The 18,062-nt window shown below is 49.0% G+C and overlaps 1 protein-coding gene across 1 annotated transcript in view; it reads right to left on the bottom strand.

Annotated features, from left to right (window-relative positions):
• The window catches only part of LOC144791478 (eukaryotic translation initiation factor 4 gamma 1-like), a 324,564-nt gene that overhangs the window by 261,828 nt on the left and 44,674 nt on the right, over positions 1-18,062 (bottom strand). Inside the window, exon 4 of the mRNA XM_078666169.1 lies at positions 615-761. Within this exon, the coding sequence (XP_078522295.1) occupies positions 615-761 (147 nt within the window). The remainder of the gene's footprint in view (positions 1-614; positions 762-18,062) is intronic.

Below are 18,062 nucleotides of genomic sequence, written 5' to 3'. Positions count from 1 at the left end.
GTTATTTAAAAGCACCTTTTGGGGGCAGAATGTTAAACTGAGCAAAGTGCGCATAAAAACAAAAGTGAAACTTACATTGCTGAGGCTTTCAACGACGGAAGGGAGAAAGGGAGATGTGCACACCGCGTGGCTGTACGGGCACGTCCACAGACCCCAATCATCCGCGTGCCCCGGTCTGTACCACTTTGGAGGCAAGTCGCTGACAAAAGGTCTCACTGGCGACATCGCATTCGCGCTGCATCGCCAGGCGAGACCTAAAAAATGGACAAGCAGCACCCTTCTGAGATAACTTGAGTCCGAGAGATTGACTATCTTTAGGAACATTTGGCATGCAGAGAAGACAAGTGGTATCATGGCAAAATGGAGGAGACAGTATGAACACTAATAAGGCAATTACACAAATCCATCCATATGCCACGTGGTCAAGGCCACTATACTTGGCACTACTCTTTTTAAAGACTGCTGGTTTATAAATGTCAAACGAGAAAAACTATGTACTACTCTGAATTATTACAATACAATGGTTAAATGAGCACAAAATGCATATAAAAACTTTACATTTCACTGCATTGGTAAGACTACATTATTTACTATGAACTGAAATTTAAACATACCAGGACAGCTGTATCCATTTCCAGCTGTTTCTTCTGGAACACCTCTGCGTCATCTTCGTCCTTCTCAAATTCCTTCTGGCAACGGTTCAGCAACAGCTTGCGAAAGTTTAGTGTCACTGCAGGGTTATCTGTTGTGGGGACTTTCAGCTGGAAAAGAAAGCATCCCACCACTGTTTCTTTAATAGGTGGCAAATGTTGACCACTAAAGTATATTTTAAGTATTTTTTTATCAGCCACAAGTAGTGTTTCAAGTTGGCAGAGGTCCCAGGCAACTCAACTGATTGTTAAACAACATTTACCAACCAGGTTCCAGACCATCAGAAATGGTCAACTTATACTGACACCACTAGAGCATAGAATGGTTCCACACAGATTAAGAAAGCTGAAACTGATCAAAGAAGTAGGTCTGGTGTGTGTGCCACTTTAAGTGCAAACAGGTAATATAAGCCAAACAAAGTTTAACAACTGCCAATTCTATATTTATGTGCCCAGGTTAGGCCCATGAAGCGAAGCTGCTCATTTCTTACATTGTCATCTTTTACACAATAACATTACTGCGCTGACCTTTTGCACATATTCGCATGTGTGACAATGTTAGATACGTTTCTCAGAAGCTACTTCTTTTTACACATCTAGCTTCACATAACAATATCATTATGCCTTGAACACCAAGTACAAGGCCTTTACGCACAAATGTTGTTCTATCTTCATCCACGGGGCGACAGCTATCTACATATTCATAACACTGCTTATCTATACGTACATCGCAAGGATGCTTTATTATAAATAATCTGCATTGCATAGGATGAGTAGAGAAGGCACTTAAACTGACACTGAGGGTCCCTGCATGCCACAACTTCACCACACAGCAGTCTGGCATCTCCGTGAGGGATGTCCAATTTATGACCTAGACAGGGGCCAACATTCTCTCCCGCCAGGTAATGGGATTGGATCATCCCTTAGGGAGATTCTTGGATTTACACCTACACACTCAAGGCGCACACAGAGTAGGGTTCGTATAGTATGAGTATGCCTGATTACTATCTTGTATTATATGCCTGCATATATGCATTGTCTTGGCACCATGGTAGAAGGATAATGTTACTTACCCAGTAAACATCTGTGCTTGGCATGTACAGCTGTAGAGTCACATGCTTTGCATATTCCTGCCATCTAGTGTTGGGTCCGGATGTTTGCAGTTTGTTTTTCTTCGAAGTAGTCTTTTCCAGTCACGAGGTAGGGGGCCCCTCCTTTCGGTGATAGTGCGCATAGGCATCGACTCCATTGTTAGATTGTTTTCCCGCAGAGGGTGAGAATAGCGTTAGTAAGAGTAGAATAGATATGTCTATGCTTATGTATGTATACTAAAGAGAACTGCAACAGCTACAGGTACCCGGGGAGGCGGGTGGGCGCATGTGAATCTACAGCTGTACATGCCAAGAACAAATGTTTACTGGGTAAGTAACTGTTAGAGTGTGGTTCTGACCATCGGAACCGCCCAGATTTTTAGCTTTTTGAACACCTAATTGTTGAGCTTTTACTGTGGGAGAGCCTCATAAATTGGGACTCACTGACAATGAACTCATGAGTAGAGACTGCATGTGGATTTGACCGGTGTCCCCCTGGTGAGAGTAGGCCGCTGCGCTGCAGCCGGAGTAAGGGGCATTGGACTGGTTATATGCAGACACATATGTATATGCGTGTGCACACATGCAGGGGCTACGCAGGGAAGAATCCTGGCGTGTGCAGCCCAGGAGCAGGTACAGATAGAATGGAGTGGCAGGAATTATGCAGAGCTGGGTGGTGGCATGGAATAGGTTTGATGCTATCTGAAGAAATCTGCAAGTGAAAGTCAGTGTGCTTTACTGTTTTTATTAAAGGTACAGGCCATTATTCTCCTATGAAGATGGGGATCACATGGGGTAGTTTCATGTCCTTAGGGCCTACAAATTCCAGACGCGCACCAAAGTACACTGTAACTTATGTGAGTAGAAGTATTCTGCTGAGTCCAAATTCTTATCTGTACTGCTTCTGGGTCATCCAGAAATGTAATATTCCTCTGACTCAGCTCATAACCAGAGCCTGGCTGGGTGGGAGCCTTCCAGGTTGGATTAATGACCTTCCTCCCTAAACTGAAGCATCAAAGGCAAAGCCCTTCACGGCAAGCATTCCAAGGGCGAAGGTCTCCTCTTCAAAAGGGAGGGATGGTGGGTGGAGCTGCATGTTATCCATCAGCAGCAGTCACCTGGTGCCAAGCACCAAGCTGCTGTGGAGAGAAGGCAGCAAGGGGGGGAAGGGGGCTTTTCAGAGACCATGTGGCCTGAGACCCCTGGACGCTGCCATTTTTGAACTATCACAGAGGCTTGGGCAGGAAGGAGAGAGCAGGGGCAGAAAGGGGATGTGTCTCTGCAGGATAGGTCAGCGGAGCCCCCTCCAAATTCTTTTAATAGGTCTTGCACAGGAAGAGGAGCTCTCTCTGGGGTGTGGTCTGCTGAAGAAGACTGGTGCTGGAGCCTGGCGCCATGGGCAGTTGGAAGGAAGAAACCCCGGCTGTCCCAGGACCCTAGATGGCGCCTGCAGTGGAGTCCAGGGCCAGTGAGGAGAAGCCTGGGCCTCTGCGCAAGGAGAAGAGAGGCCAGGAGGAGAGTCAGGTGAAAGGTTGGCGCAGAGAGCCAGTGAAGACAGCTCCCTGCTGAGCTCACCCTCCTCGAGACCAGGAGGGCAAAGGAAAGTGCTCCCAGTGGCTGGGGCGCACCACCAGGAGCAAGAAGATGCCTAAGTGGTGCAAATCGGCCACCTGGGGGCCGAGATATGCCCCCCAGAAGGTAGGCGACCTTTGCGAGGACCGACGAGGAAGCTTGTGGGGCTCCGCCGCCAGTCCTAGATGTGCCCCCGGGTGGGTCAGGTCCTCCGGGCTGCCCCACAAGAAGAGAAAGTTGGGGAGCCCTGTTTCGCTTCCCGTGAAAGAATACCCAGGGGGGTGCCAGGAGCCTACCCTGGCCCCCTTAAGGCAGGAGGGAGAGGAGCACCGTTGCGCTCCCCTAGAAGAGGGTCCTGGGGCCAGGGACCCCAATACCAGGCCCTGTTGCGCTCCCCGTGAAGTCCTCCTTTGGGGGGGAGGAGAGGGGCAGGATTCCCAACTCCGGGCCCCTGTGTGCCCTGTGAAGGAGGGGGAGTGCGCCGAGGTCCAGCCAGACAGGCAGGAGTCTCCGTGTCTGCCCGCATGAGCCGGCAGACTAGAACAGAGGTGACGGCTCCCGCAGCAGCACGCGAGGGTGCTGGCCAGTCGGGGAGCCGTAGGAGCTGCCGGGGGTGGGGTCCCCAAGCAGCTCTCCAATGAGGCAAAAATGCGGGGTTCCCGGGGCACCGAAAACAGGTGAAGGGTGGCCAGGGGTAGGCTCCCCGAGCCGCGCATAGCTCACCTGGCAAGAAGGGGTCCTGGTGAGACGGTGCCCCCAAAGGAGATCGGAAGCGGCGGCAGGCCGCCCATGAGGGCAGCGCGGTTCACCCCGAGCAGCGGGGGAGCTGCTGCTCTATTATTCATGGGCCTGAAGAAAGCGCCCCATAATGCCTTACAGGCTCTGACCGGCCTGTGAGGAAACCCAGCTCTTTCTCTGTGTGTGGTGACCCTGGGAGGATGTTGTGAGAAGTTGGCCTGATATGTGATGTCCACTATTCTAGTAGGCACCTTGTATCAATCCAAACAACCCTTCTGGTGATGGTTGTAAGTCAACCTTATAGACCAGTGTTAGAACAGGGATTTCTGGTAAGCTAATGCTGACGCCAAAGCCAGGCAGAAACTAGCATTCTAGTCAGGGCAAGGGAGTCACACGCCCAGATAACCCCTCCTCACCCCCTTGGTAGCTTGGCACGAGCAGACAGGCTTATCCGGGAGGCAATGTGTAAAGCATTTGCGCAAGCACACAACAGCAACAACATCCTAGGCACACCACAAAAGGAACTCCACACAAGGTTATATAAAAATAACTTTTGTATTGTCAAAACATCAGATAGAAATCACACATGTACATTGTGCCAACTGGCACTGGCAATATTCACAAGGGATTATGTACAGGACAGGGCCACATGGGCCACTGTCAGAATAAACACTTTTAGAAATAGCACTTCTAGAACTTAGAATAAGTGTAGCACAAAAGAACAATTATAGGTCACAACCAGTAACTACTGGTAAAGGTAGGTACACACTACGCAATACTAATAACCATAGGCCTAGATCCCGCATGGACACATAACCTCTCTAGTATAAACTCTACTAGGCAAAACACAACCACCTAAGAATAAAATACATTTAGGGGTATAAGCAAGAACACATTACACATGATGCATCACAACATTCAGAGGTGTAGGGAAAAGGAAAACACATGATGCATGAAAACACATTCAGAGGTGTAAGGAAAGAAAACACATGATGCATGAAAACACATTCAGAGGTGTAAGGAAAGAAAACACATGATGCCTAAAACATTCAGAGGTGTAAGAACAAGGAAGACACATGATGCATAAAAACATTCAGAGGTGCCAGAACACAACTCAATAGCGCAGAAACACATGATGCCTAAAAACATTCGGAGGTGCAATAAAACCACACAATTGTGCAAAACTACATAAGCCACCACCTGTGGCAGTCCCTAGGCCAACTGGCCTTGCAAGGGCTTAAATGCCGGTAGTCCAAATGTCAGGCAGGCTGCGCAGGCAGCCAACACAAGCCTAAACGTGGAAACTGCCCACAAAGTGCTGGGCAGCTGTAAGGAGCTGTGGCCACACGGCGGAGCCTCGCAGGCTCTGGCCAAAAGAGGTGCCCCCTAGAGCCTCCCTGGGCTCTCAAAGCAAAGATACAGCCTCACCGGGCGGTGGGGTCCCTCACGGGGGACCCGGGAACACTTGGGGCGCCTTGAGCCTCTTCTGGGCTCCCACTGCACATGTGGCGCTTCTGAGCCTCTCGGGGCTCTGGACAAATACCTCGCAGGCAGGAGGGGGCGGGCACCGGCAATGTGCCCCGACGCCCCCTCTAACTAAAATGGCCCCCAAGAGCCTCTCAGGGCTCCTTTCAAATGTGCCCGGAAGCCTCGTGGGAATTTACCAATGGGGAGCCTCCCAGGCTCTAAACAAAAGGCCTCGCGGGTTGGAGCGGCTGGCCCGCTCAGAACTGGAGCCGGGTTGGGACCGGCTCCCTGTGGCACTAACGGAGCCCCCACCAGCCCTCCTTTACTCACCGGGCGGTTCTTGGGGGACTCCGGTCCTTTCTTCTGGACGGCGGGGCTCTCCTGCAACACCGGAGCCCCGCCTGCGCTTCTAGCCGACCTGCTCCTCTCCTCGGGTGCCGCGGGTGGTGCTCTCCTGCACTGGAGCTCGCAGCCGGCCGCACTCCTTCCTCTGGTCGCGGCGGGGGGGGGGGGGCAGCCAGCATCTCCGGTCTCCCTCTCCCTACGGGAGACCGGCAACCACGGCACGGCTTCCCCCAGGCAGGGGGAAGCGGAAGTGAGTTCCTCCCTGCCCCACCCACAGTCAGGTGGGCGTGGGCCGGACTTCCGGTTTTGCCGCGGCGGCTCTCTTTGCGGGGCTGCACCGAGGGGTGGGCACCCTCAGTGCATGAAATAAAAGTAGAAACGGGGTGAGCACCCGGTAGATAACTAAATAAACTGGGTGGCACCCGTTCTTGAAAATATGCAATAAGCATCAAAGGGGGCAGGAGCGCTTCCTCCAAGGGAAAACGACAGCGCTCTGCCCAGGAGGGTAAAATAAAGCACGCTCAAGGCGCTAGGGGCATAGGCAAGCCCACAGGCACGATCCCTATCCACAGCAGCGCCCCAGAAACACAGGATTCCAAGGCAAAGGTCCTGGGGGCAAAAGATGGAGCAAACAGCTCCCAAGAAACAGGAAAGTCCTCCAGCTCCCCCAGGAAACTCCAACAAAGTCCTTCAGGAGTCCAGGGGCTGGGCAGGGCCCAGGGAGGCAAGCCTTCCCCTGGGCCCAAGCAGCAGCACGCCCCTGGCAGGATTCAGGTTAAGAACAAGAACATTTTGTAAGGGGACACAGCCCCTTTTTATACAGCAAAAACCTTTGTCTAGCAGGGTGCAGGCAGTGTGAGAACCAGCTACAACTGGTTATAGGGAACTCCTTTCAGTGTGAGGGGCAGAGGCGACAGCCGCCCAGCAGGAGGTGGAGCCAGCATTGTGGTAGGCAGGCACAGCCCTATTAACTCCCAGGTGCTATCTCCTCCCACCACTCTAGTTGCAGATGCAGTCATTCAACCAAGGGCTGACTCAGACAACCTCCTGGGGCTCCCCAGTCCCTGTCACCCTCAAACCAGACAGTCAATCCACAAGCAGGCCCAGGCACTCCTGGAGCTAGGCTCCAGCCAATCACGTGCCAGCAGACTCACTAAACATGCACACCCATGTCTAGAAGTGGCATTTCCACACTAGACACATTCATGTCGCATACATCATTACGCAGCATTCAATCTCATGAGTTTGCACATACCAAACTGGACCCTGCGCTCCCCACACATCAGGAACTACCATGGTCACACATATTCCCCATGCATTCCTATGGGAGGGCAGGTCACTCACCACACATACGCAGGGAGCTCACGCACTTTACACTGTACCACAGTGAAAAAGTGCGCAAAGGCCTAAAATCACCAACACCAGGTCACAGAAACAGGCTTGGCAAAAGCAAAAAGTTTTGGGGTGAATCTGCCAAAAAGGGCCAGGTCCAACAACCAGCTATCCTAGTGGTAGCATGGACAAAAGCAGTCTTAGGCTAAACTCAAGAGGGCATATGAAGCCAGCTGTTTTACCATATGCAATCCCTTTAATACCAAATGAAAGGACACCACACAGGTTATATATTCAAAATATATGAATTTATTTCTAAAACAAACCCCTGAACTCTTTATGAGGACAGAAGCACAAGCGCATAACAAATAGCTCAATATAACATACAATAAGTTGCACAATATGGATAGGCCCTGGTGGCCTGCTAAACCATATACTAAAATAGTGGTATAAGAACCACGTCACGAACAATGGTAAGGCCTAGGGCCTTGGAAATCGCTGGGGATACACTGGACTAACAACAGTTAGGAAGCAGGAGGCCCACGGGATGCGTGTGCGGAGTCTAAATGCACATGCGTGCCCACATAGAAATCAATGGGTGTGTAAAGTTACAAAGTTAAAGAGTTTGGAGTCTTCCCACTGGACTAGAACTAAACCACTTGAAACTAAGATAATAGGAGAGTAAACCTACACAGGAGCACAGCAGTACTCGCGTTACCTAACCCACAGGAAGCGGGTGCACAGGTCTCAAAGTGTGTCGGGTTTCGTCGTGGAGTTCTATGGAGCCTTGGAGAAAAGATGCTGCAGGCGATCACGAGAGAAGAGTCCAGTTAGATCCAAGGGCGGATCAAGATTGAAGAGTACCTGAAAGCAGAGGGGACAGAGTCTGGGTCACTAGCCAGTGACCGAAGTGGAACCAGGAAGGAACCAGGTGATGTCGGGAAGCAATCAGGTGATGTTGTGAAGCTTGTCTCCGCTGCCACGTGGACCAGAAAGTGTCGACGACGACCAGGAGCTGGGCACGGACTGTCCCACGAAGGCTCTCGCTGTCGGCGATGTCGGCTTCCGGATTGGAGTCAACAAGCCTTGGCAAAGGCAACCCACGCAGGAACTGTAGAGGGCTTCTTACTCAGGCCAGCAAGGACTGAGGGGCTTCTCCTTCGCAGGGAAGAAAGGGCCAGTCTGGAGCAACCAGACCAGCAGGGTAAATTTCGGGTTTCTTCGTCACAGAGGCCACTAGCCAACGGGCAAGTGACCGGACAGACGCGTCGAGCAGGAAAATGCAAAAGGGCCCCACGCAGCACTCGGTGAGTGTGGAGAGGTGATCTGCAGTGCAGTTGATGCACGGGGCTGGGGCTTCTCAATCCTCAATGCACAACTTCGAGGGTGCCTCAGAAGTTGCACGGAAAGCGTCTCGCCGGCTTTCCAAGATGGCTGGTCCCACGTCTCGCGTCGCTTCGAATGGTCTCAGCTTTGCTGTGGCTGTGGAACGGGCTGAAGGAAGTCTGGAAGTCCGGGTCTTGTCAGGCTCTGGGCTCGGGCTCCGGCGGGAGCGACGAACAAAGCAAGTCGTTGAGCGCCAGATGGTGCCTGTTTGCACAGGATGGCCACTCCTTGGCCACAAGGGAGATTCTTCAGTATCTTCTTGCAAAGTAGATGGTAGAAGGTCCAGAGTTCTGTATCGAAATTTCAGTCAGGATAATCTAAAGTCTTGGGATTCAGCTCCTACCTTTATTCCAAATCTAGGGGCTGGATTACCTGCTAGGTCCCTCCTATGGGTGGGACCAGGGAAGGGGGTGGTAACACCCCTTTCCCTTTGTCCAGTTTCGGGCCAGAGTTGGGGCTGGTGTGCCCCAGCATCGGTTTGAACTGGCCTATGCATGGAGCACCTTGTGTGCCCCAGGCAGTGTCTCATTCTATTCAGCCCTCCCTGTCCCAATACACAAAGTCCTATCTGGGGTCCAAGACTCCCTGACTGGAAGGACTCCCAGCAGCAGGAGGTCAGACTTTGTCTGTGGCAGCAGCATCCATTTTGTGATGCTGAGGCTCTGGTTAATTTTAACCGGGTTAAGTTAGAACAACATGTCTTCTCCCTCTAGAAGGGTGGAATGCTACCCCCGTCGCCAGGACTGGCGAGGGGGTAGTATTCCAAAGCATATGACACCTTACACGACATGTTTTGATAAAGCCAAACCAGAGTTAGCATTTAACCACGAGGTTCATAATGCACTTAAGAGTATATGGTATGGCAATATCATAGAACAGCTATAAGGACATGGTTCCGAAAGCTGCAGACAGGCTCAGCCCATGCTAGAGCACCATCTCACATAAAACCAAGCACTCTGCCTTCAGGATTGTTAAGGCCTGCCGTAGGAGTGACTTATAGGTGCATATGTGTCTATATGTAAAGGCAGATATAGGAATACTATATCTAAGCAAGGGGTGATTACACCACCTTGCCCCAGCTGAATGATCAGCCAGTTGTGTCAAATTGGAAGGCCAGCCAGGGGTGGCAAAAGATATGCTGCAGCCCCTGGTAGGCCTTGGGTGCACCTATGCCCTGGGTACCTATAGGAAAGCAGACCCTACTCTCCTACAGATGTGGTCACCGCAAAGTGGGTGACAAGGTGCAGGGGGAGCTGCAGGTGCAACACAGTCTCCCCAGCACAAAGAGGTGCAGTCCCCCCCCCTTAAGTTTCTGGGGACACCATGGACATGATCCCTCAAGGGCTCAGCCAGGGGTCAACAGCAACCTGGGTCTGGAACTTTTGTTCTTCAGCTGGGGGCTGTTTGGGGACTGCACCAGGGTGTGAAGGGCTGATCTGGGGATGTCTGGAGAAGGGCATCCCCTGGAGATGAAGGGTGTCTGGGTGTATGTGCTTAATGCTTTGATTATAACTGTGATGCCTTTTAGGGGTTTTAATTGCAATGCATTATAACCGTTATCAGCTGTGATAAGTACTCTCATTTTAAGTGATACTTAAACATGTATTCTTGCTGCTGCGTTAGGTGAACAACCCGCACTGTTAGCCCATAAGATGCAGAGGAGTATACTGTATGGTCTGTATGAGTTGCTCAGTCGGGTTTATGTGTCACCATGGCAGGTGTACCCATTGTAAATGTTTGTTTAGATGGAGGGGGTGGGTAGGTTATGGTCAACCCACTGCATTGAGGGCAAGATGATATGCATACACAGGAGTGGTGGTACTAGCCCCACCATCCGCGCGGGAGGGATGGGAATGTTATGCAAAGTCACAAGGTAATTCCAATAGCTTATGTATATTTGTAAATTGTTGCATAGTATTGAGTAGTGTGTATGTTTAATAAATGTACTCTTCCTTTTATAAAGCAAAGTACAGACTGGACAATCAATTTTTAAGTGTTATTTCTGCGTACTGGTAATTGGCGATTTCTAGCCCACACCACCTCCCTTGAGTAAGCCTTAGACTGCTCTGCAATGCTACCCTCTAAGAGTCAAGCGCTACAATGGGGTGTTTAGTTCCCAGTGAAGGACAAATGTAATCATGTTATTTGTGCAGGCCTCAGAGATACTGCCTAGTTTTCCAACAATAACATTATCCATTCGAGGCATGCGAGCTGTAGCTCACATGCTTTGCATAGACTATATAGCAGTATTCCCCTAAAGCGGTGGCTAACCTGTAGCTACTGGAGTTGTCCGATAGTGTTTTTTAAGTACTGCTAGGCCCACATTAGCTTGTTGGCTCGCTAACACAGCTACACAATAGTGTTTGGTGAATGTGTGCGGTGTAGACCATGTTTCAGCTTTACAGATGTCAACTATGGGGATGTTTCCTAAGAAAGCCATAGTAGCCCCTAACTTGTGAGTGGAATGCACTCTAGGGGGTACAGTTAGAGCTCTTTTTGCTTTTGCATAACAAGTTTGAATGCGTTTAACAATCCACCTTGCAGTACCTGATTTGGAGATAGGATTGCCCTTGTGTGGTGGTGCAAAAGCAACAAAAAGTTGTTTGGTCTTACAAAATGATTGTTCTTTCGATGTAATATAAAAGTGCTCTTTTAACATCTAAGGTGTGTAGAGCTCATTCTGCAACAGAATCAGGTTGCGGGAGGAAATCAGTTAATTTTAATGACTGATTTATGTGAAATGCAGACACTACCTTGGGTAGAAATGTGGGGTTTGTCCGAAGAACAAATTTGTCTCTGTGCAGTTGGAAAAAAGGTTCTTCTATGGTTAGTGCCTGTAGTTCACCCACTCTTCTCGGTGAAGTGACTGGAATGAGGTAAGCGGTTTTCCAAGAGAAACTGTGGCTCACATTTATACATTAGTTCAGAACGTGGCCCCATTAATCTTGTAAGGACTAGGTCAAGATTCCACGCTGGGGCAGGTGGGAGCCTTGGTGCTACAACACTCTAAAGTCCTTGCATGAAAGATTTAACTATGGGCACTCTGAATAGCGACAAATGTGGCCTATTTTTGTAGATATGCAGCTATTGCAGCGAGATGTTGCCAGATGGAGGTGTAAGCTAATCCTGACTGCTGCAGGTGTAACAGATAGCAGATGATGTTTTGTACTGAAGCATCAAGAGGGTTGATGTGATTGTTATTGCAATAAATAACAAAGCGTTTCTATTTAGCTGCATAACAGCCTCTTGTGGTAGGCCTTCTGGCCTCCCTGACTATGGTCTTGCAGTCTGGTGGAAGGTTCAGATAACCAAACTCTGACTTCAGGAGCCAGATCATGAGGATCAGTTGTTTGGGATCTGGGTGTGATTTCTCCATGGCTGTATGTGAGGAGACTGGATGTTAGGTGCAGCTTTTGATGCAGGACCACAGACAGTTCCATGGTTGACGGGCCCATGTGGGAGCTACTATGATCAGTGTGGGATGTTTGCCTGAGCTTCCGAACCACTAGTGGGATGAGCGGGAGAGGCAGAAAAGCGTAAGCAAATATCCCTGACCAGTTTATCCACAGTGCATTTCCCTTGGAGAGCAGATGTGGGTACCTGGAGGCGAAGCTTTGGCATTTTGTTTTTTGTTGAGTGGCAAACAGATCTATCTGAGGGACTACCCCCCCAACTATGGAAATATGGGAGGAGAACCTGAGGGTGAAGGTCCCATTCATGTATTTGCTGCCTGTCTGCTGAGGAGGTCTACAATCTGGTTGTTCCCTCCTGGGAGATGTTCTGCTAGGAGATAGATTTTGTGGTGACTGGCCCACCTGCAGATGTCTTGGGCTAGGTGGGACAGTTGGAGAGAAAGTCCCCCCTCTGTTTTTGTATGTAATACATGGCTGTCATGTCATGTTGTGAGTGACGGAGCGTTTCACGGACCGTTTTTTCGACTTTTCGGAATGCAACTTATCATGGTTGCAATATCAGATAGGCTTTAACTGTTGGGCGATTTTCGTGATACTACGAATTTTGGCATACCGGTTTGTGGACACAGGGAGCACGTTACTGACTCTCCTTTTTAAGAAAACAGATTGTGGATCGTATACTTAGGATCACTATCCATACCTGAATACCACGGGTCTAACTCATTGGGGACCACTTTGGCCAGTATATACATGATTGGCACTGTGCTTTTGTCGTGACGTTCAGTCTAGTGGACATCTGATTTCGTGGTATTTCTCTATGCTCATCCACCCACATATATTTGGATGCTTCTAAGAATTTTCCAACTGGGTCCGTTTTATTGGGTTGGATGCGTTGTTCGTGGCACAGCTCAAGCGGATTGGTAGACACTCACCAACTATATTTATGCCTTGATGAAGTCTCTGTGTGAGACGAAACACGTGTTGGCGAATTACGTGCTGGGAGATCTTATATGAAATTATGAACACTAATAAAAGAACTGATGACATCTGAAGAGAACTATCTTTGAATTTACTTTGGACTGTTTGGATCCTTGTTCATCTAATTGGTGTGCGATGTTCTTGTTCTGTTGTTTATGGTAGGCAGAATGTTTCTCCGATGATCAACCACTTAAGCCAAGACTAAAATATTGAGACTTTAAGGTGTGCTGTAATCAGAACCTCATTCCCAATAGCCATGGCTGTCATGTTGTTGGGACGAACCAAGACAGCTTTGCCCACCAGATGAGTTTGAAACGCCTTGAGTGCTAGAAATATTTCAAGCAGCTCTAGGTGGTTGATGTAGAGCAACTTTTGTTGTTGGCTCCACAAGCCTTGCATTGTGTGCTGGTGTAGATGAGCTCCCAGCCAGTGAAGGACCCGTCCTCTGTTAGTGCTATCTGTGGAACCGGGGCTATGAAGGGCCGTCCTATTGATAAATCTTGTGTGTTCCACCACTGCAGAGCGAGGAGTACTCCGCTTACCAACACTAGAACGGTTAACAGACCCTGCGATTGGTTCCACTGACTGGCTAAGCAGTCCTGAAGCCTGGCATGGGGAACGATGATGCAGGATGCCATCATTCCCAATAGTTGCATATAGATCCGAGCTGGAAGTGAGTGATTGGATTGAAACTGGAGAACTAAAGCCTGAATGTTGCGAATTCTGGCTGTGTTGGGAAAGACAAGAGCCTTTTGATTATTTAAGATGGTTCCTAGGGAGTTTTGAGTATTGGCAGGCTTGAGGTATGATTTTAGCACATTGACTGTGAAACCCAGTTGATTTAGTAACTGAATTGTTATGAGTGTGCTGGAGACATTTTGGATATGTACTGGCTTTGATGAACCAGTCGTCCAAGTAGGGGAAGATATGGATGTGTTGTCTTTTCCGGTGAGCAGAGACTAACGCCAGACACTTTGTGAAGACTCTGGGGGCAGTGATGACTCCGAACGGGAGTACCTTGAACTGGTAATTCTGACCCGCTATCACAAATCTGAGAAATGTGTGATGAGCGGGCTTGATTGGAATATGGAAATAGGCGTCCTTTAGGTCTAGAGTAGACAGAAATTCGCCCTTTTGCAGAAGTGGTAGTACTTTTTGGAGTATTACCATGTGAAAATGGTCTGACTATTCAAAGATTTAGGGCCAGATGTAGGTAAATGGCATTTACCGATTCGGTATTTACAAATCGGTAAATGCTATGTAGGTAAATATTCGGTAATAATTACCGAATCGTTAAGATTCGGTAATTACCGAATCGCAAATTGCCATTGATTCCTATGGGCCTTGAGGCCCATAGGAATCAATGGCAATTACCGAATTGGTAAATACCGAATAATTCAAGGGTGGCAGGGTGTCAGTTTGACACCCTGTTGCACCCCTGATTAGGGCTTGTGTGCCATGGCATGTATGTGTGCCACATGGCACAGGTGTACATGCACAGATTTGCATATACACAGGTATTCGTTATTTACCACCAACTAATAGTTGGTGGTAAATAACGAATCCTTAAAGCCCTGTGGCACTGTTTATAGTGCCACCTACAACTCAAAATACAGATTCGGTAATTTTACCGATTCGGTAAATTTACCGATTCGGTAAAATTATCGAATCTGTATTTTCAGATGCCCTACATCTCAAAAGGCTTTTACCGGTCGGTAACGGCCAAATTCGGCTGTTACCGATTGGTAAATGCCTACCTTCATCTGGCCCTTAGTTCTGAGGTCTCAAATTGGTCTGAGAAACCGCTCTTTTGGGATATTAGAAAGTAAAAGGAGTACATGCCCGACCCACGGTATTGTGGTGGTACGGGCTCTATAGTCCCATGTTTGGAGGATTGTTGATGAACTCCAGGCAGTAACCAGAACGGATCATTTCCAGCACCCACTTGTCTGTTACGGACAGCCAGTCGGGTAGGAAATCTGAAAGTCGCCCCCTGACAGGTGTTAAATGGTCAGGGGGGAAGTGTAGGGAAGTCACTTGTTTGTGTTGGGAGGGGGAGGTGCGTGTATTTGAGCCTCTACCTTTGCCGTTGTTGCCTCTGTAACCCCCTCTGAAGTAACCCTTAGAGGCAGAGAACTGGTTGTTGCCTTTGTACATGGTGGTGGTCTCTGAAGAGATGTTTTTGGGCCCTCTACGGTAGAAGGAACGCCGAAAGGAACCACAGGCTTGTGTTAGCTGAAGGGCTCCCATGGGTTTGGCCACTTTCTTCATTTTTTCCGGTGAGGAATCTACCACCAGACAAAAGAGGTGTTCTTTGTCAAAGGGTGTGTTCAGTATGGAAGTCTTAACCTCAGGTTTGAAACCTGAGATACGTAGCCAGGCGTGCCTTCTTAAAAGGGCACTGGTGTTTACAGCTCTAGCAGCAGTGTCTGCAGCATCTAGGGAGCACCTGATTGCATTATTTGAAATGAACAGTCCTTCCCTCACTAGGTCTTGTGCTTTAAATTTATGGTCATCGGGCAGAAATTGGAGCAACTGCTCGATCTCGTCCCAATGCGCCCTGTCATAACTTGCAAGCAGTGTATGCGTGTTAGCGATGCGCCAGAAGTTTGACCCCTGAGAGGCTAACCTTTTCCCCGAAGCATCAATAAGCTTAGATGCTTTATCTGGGGGTGGAGCATCCCCTGTAGTTTGGGAGTAAATACAATACGCTGAGAATGGGATCTGCGATCGAAACAATACCGTCTTGCGCACTGAGGGAAACCGAAGATACGGTTTTGAACCAGAGCGCAGCAATTCACGTCCGAACCTGATGGCGTAAAAAAACAATCTAACAATGGAGTTGATGCCCATGCGTACTATCACCGAAAGGAGGAGTCACCTCCCTCATCACTGGAAAAGACTTCTTCGAAGAAAAACAAACTGCAAACATCCGGACCCAACACTAGATAGCAGGAGTATGCAAAGCATGTGCTCCACAGCTTACATGCCTCGAACCTGTATTTACCATTTACTCTTTTGGTGCTCGTAATGATGTTCATCTGCTTCTGTCTACTGATTATCGCAGCACATGTATTTTATACAAGAATAACTTTAGTTCAATAAATATATTGAAAACATCCCAGCGTGTATTCTGTATATTTCTCTGAGAAAAAAAGAGCATGAGTGACTGAGCGAAAAGTTTGATCTGTTACCATGATAAAAACCTGGATCTGATCCCACGGTCTTGGGGAACTTTCGTCCCATTTCTCTTCTTCCCTACTTGGGCAAGGTACTGGAGACCTACGTCACCCGCTGCCTTAGCGTATTCATCGAGAAATCTCATTTTCTTGATGACCAGCAGGCAGGCTTCAGACCTGCCCATTCTACGGAGGCAGTGGTAGTGGCAGTGATGGACGCTCTTAGACAGGGGGCGGATAAGAACTTGAACCAGGCCCTGGTATTGTTAGATCTCTCGGCCGCTTTCGACACGGTCGATCACGACATCTTGATCGACCGTGTCAGAAATGCTGGCGTCCAGGGCCCTGCCCTGTCTTGGATCGGATCCTTTCTCCAACATCGCTCTCAATCAGTCCACCTGTCTTCCTTCTCTGCCCCTTCTGTTTCACTTTCCTGTGGTGTCCCCCAGGGCTCTGCCCTGTCCCCCCTCTTATTCAACTTATATATGCAGTCTCTCCTTGTCTCTCTTCGTCACTCCCCCGTTACTGTTTTCAACTATGCAGATGATCTTCAACTCATTTTCCCCATCGATTCCTCTCCCTCCTCTTGTTCCAATTTCCAAACCATAATGCTCACCATCTACGAGTGGATGAATTTCAGCCAGTTGAAACTTAATCCTAGCAAGACCGAGCTGGTATTGATCGAGGGACCTTCGATTCCCTGGAGTCCCAACTTTTGGCCTTCGGCCCTCGGCCCTTCCCCTCGTCCTGTTAACACTGTAAAAAGTCTTGGTGTTATCATCTCCCGCGACCTCTCAATGAGGCCCCAAATCAACGCGGTTACCTCGGCCTGTTTTTACCATCTTCGAAGAATTGGGAAAATCCGAAGATATCTTTCCCCGGAGGCTCTCATTCTAGTAATTATGGCCCTGGTTACCTCACGTATCGATTATGCCAACTGTCTATACGTGGGGATCCCCGCATACCACCTTCATCGGCTCCAACTGGTGCAAAACCAGGCTGCCAGACTAGTCTTCCAGCAGCCGAAATACCAACACGTTACACCTTTGTTGGAAAGACTCCACTGGCTCCCGGTAGCATACCGTTGCATTTTTAAAATGGGCTGCACTGTCTCCAAGACTTTGTCTACTTTAGTTCCTGCTTTTATTTCCCTCAGTCTCCACCCTCACGTTCCGTCGCGACTCTTAAGGTCATCTACCCTAAACCTCCTCACCACCCCCAGGTTCAAACGCAAGAAACACGGCGGCTCCAGTTTCTCTTTTCTTGCCCCTTCCACTTGGAACTCCTTTCCTCTCCCCATCCGCCTTGCCCCGGACTACACCTCCTTCCGCAAACTTCTGAAAACCCACCTCTTTCGCCTTGCCTATGACTAACCGCTCACTCCTGTGCCCTTCCCCCGCTGTCCTGTCCTGAGCGCCATGAAACCAATTGGTGAACGTGCGCGTTATAAACATCTTTAACATAACATAACATAACATAACATAACATGATCCCTGAGGGGTCAGGGTTGTCATTTTCAGTGGTTGCCAGAAGCTATTCGCTCCCTGGCCGGGGTAGGGGGTTTATGATGGCACGGAGCTAGCTGGTCTTTAGGCAAAGGGGGAGCTTGGAATCAGTATAGGCACTTCATCCAAAGTTTTAACCCAACAAACACGCAGATCCTACGGATTAGTGTGAACTACACAACACAAAGTTCAATGTGATACAGATAACAGACATGACAATGGAAAAAGTGTGCAAGTTCCTAAACTGCGCCGCCCTTATGTTAACCCTCATTGGACAAAAAATATGCCTCTCGCAAACAGAACAATTATTACTCTTAAATTTGTAGCACATTACCCAATGAAGCGCACTGGGAACATATTACTATTAAATATCAGTACAAGGACTTATTCTGACCAAAGCAACCAA

This window comes from Lissotriton helveticus, chromosome 11, assembly GCF_964261635.1.
Source record: "Lissotriton helveticus chromosome 11, aLisHel1.1, whole genome shotgun sequence".
Taxonomy (NCBI): Eukaryota; Metazoa; Chordata; class Amphibia; order Caudata; family Salamandridae; genus Lissotriton; species Lissotriton helveticus.
Note: the sequence above shows the minus strand (reverse complement) of the source record. Positions and strands in the feature narration are given on the sequence as shown.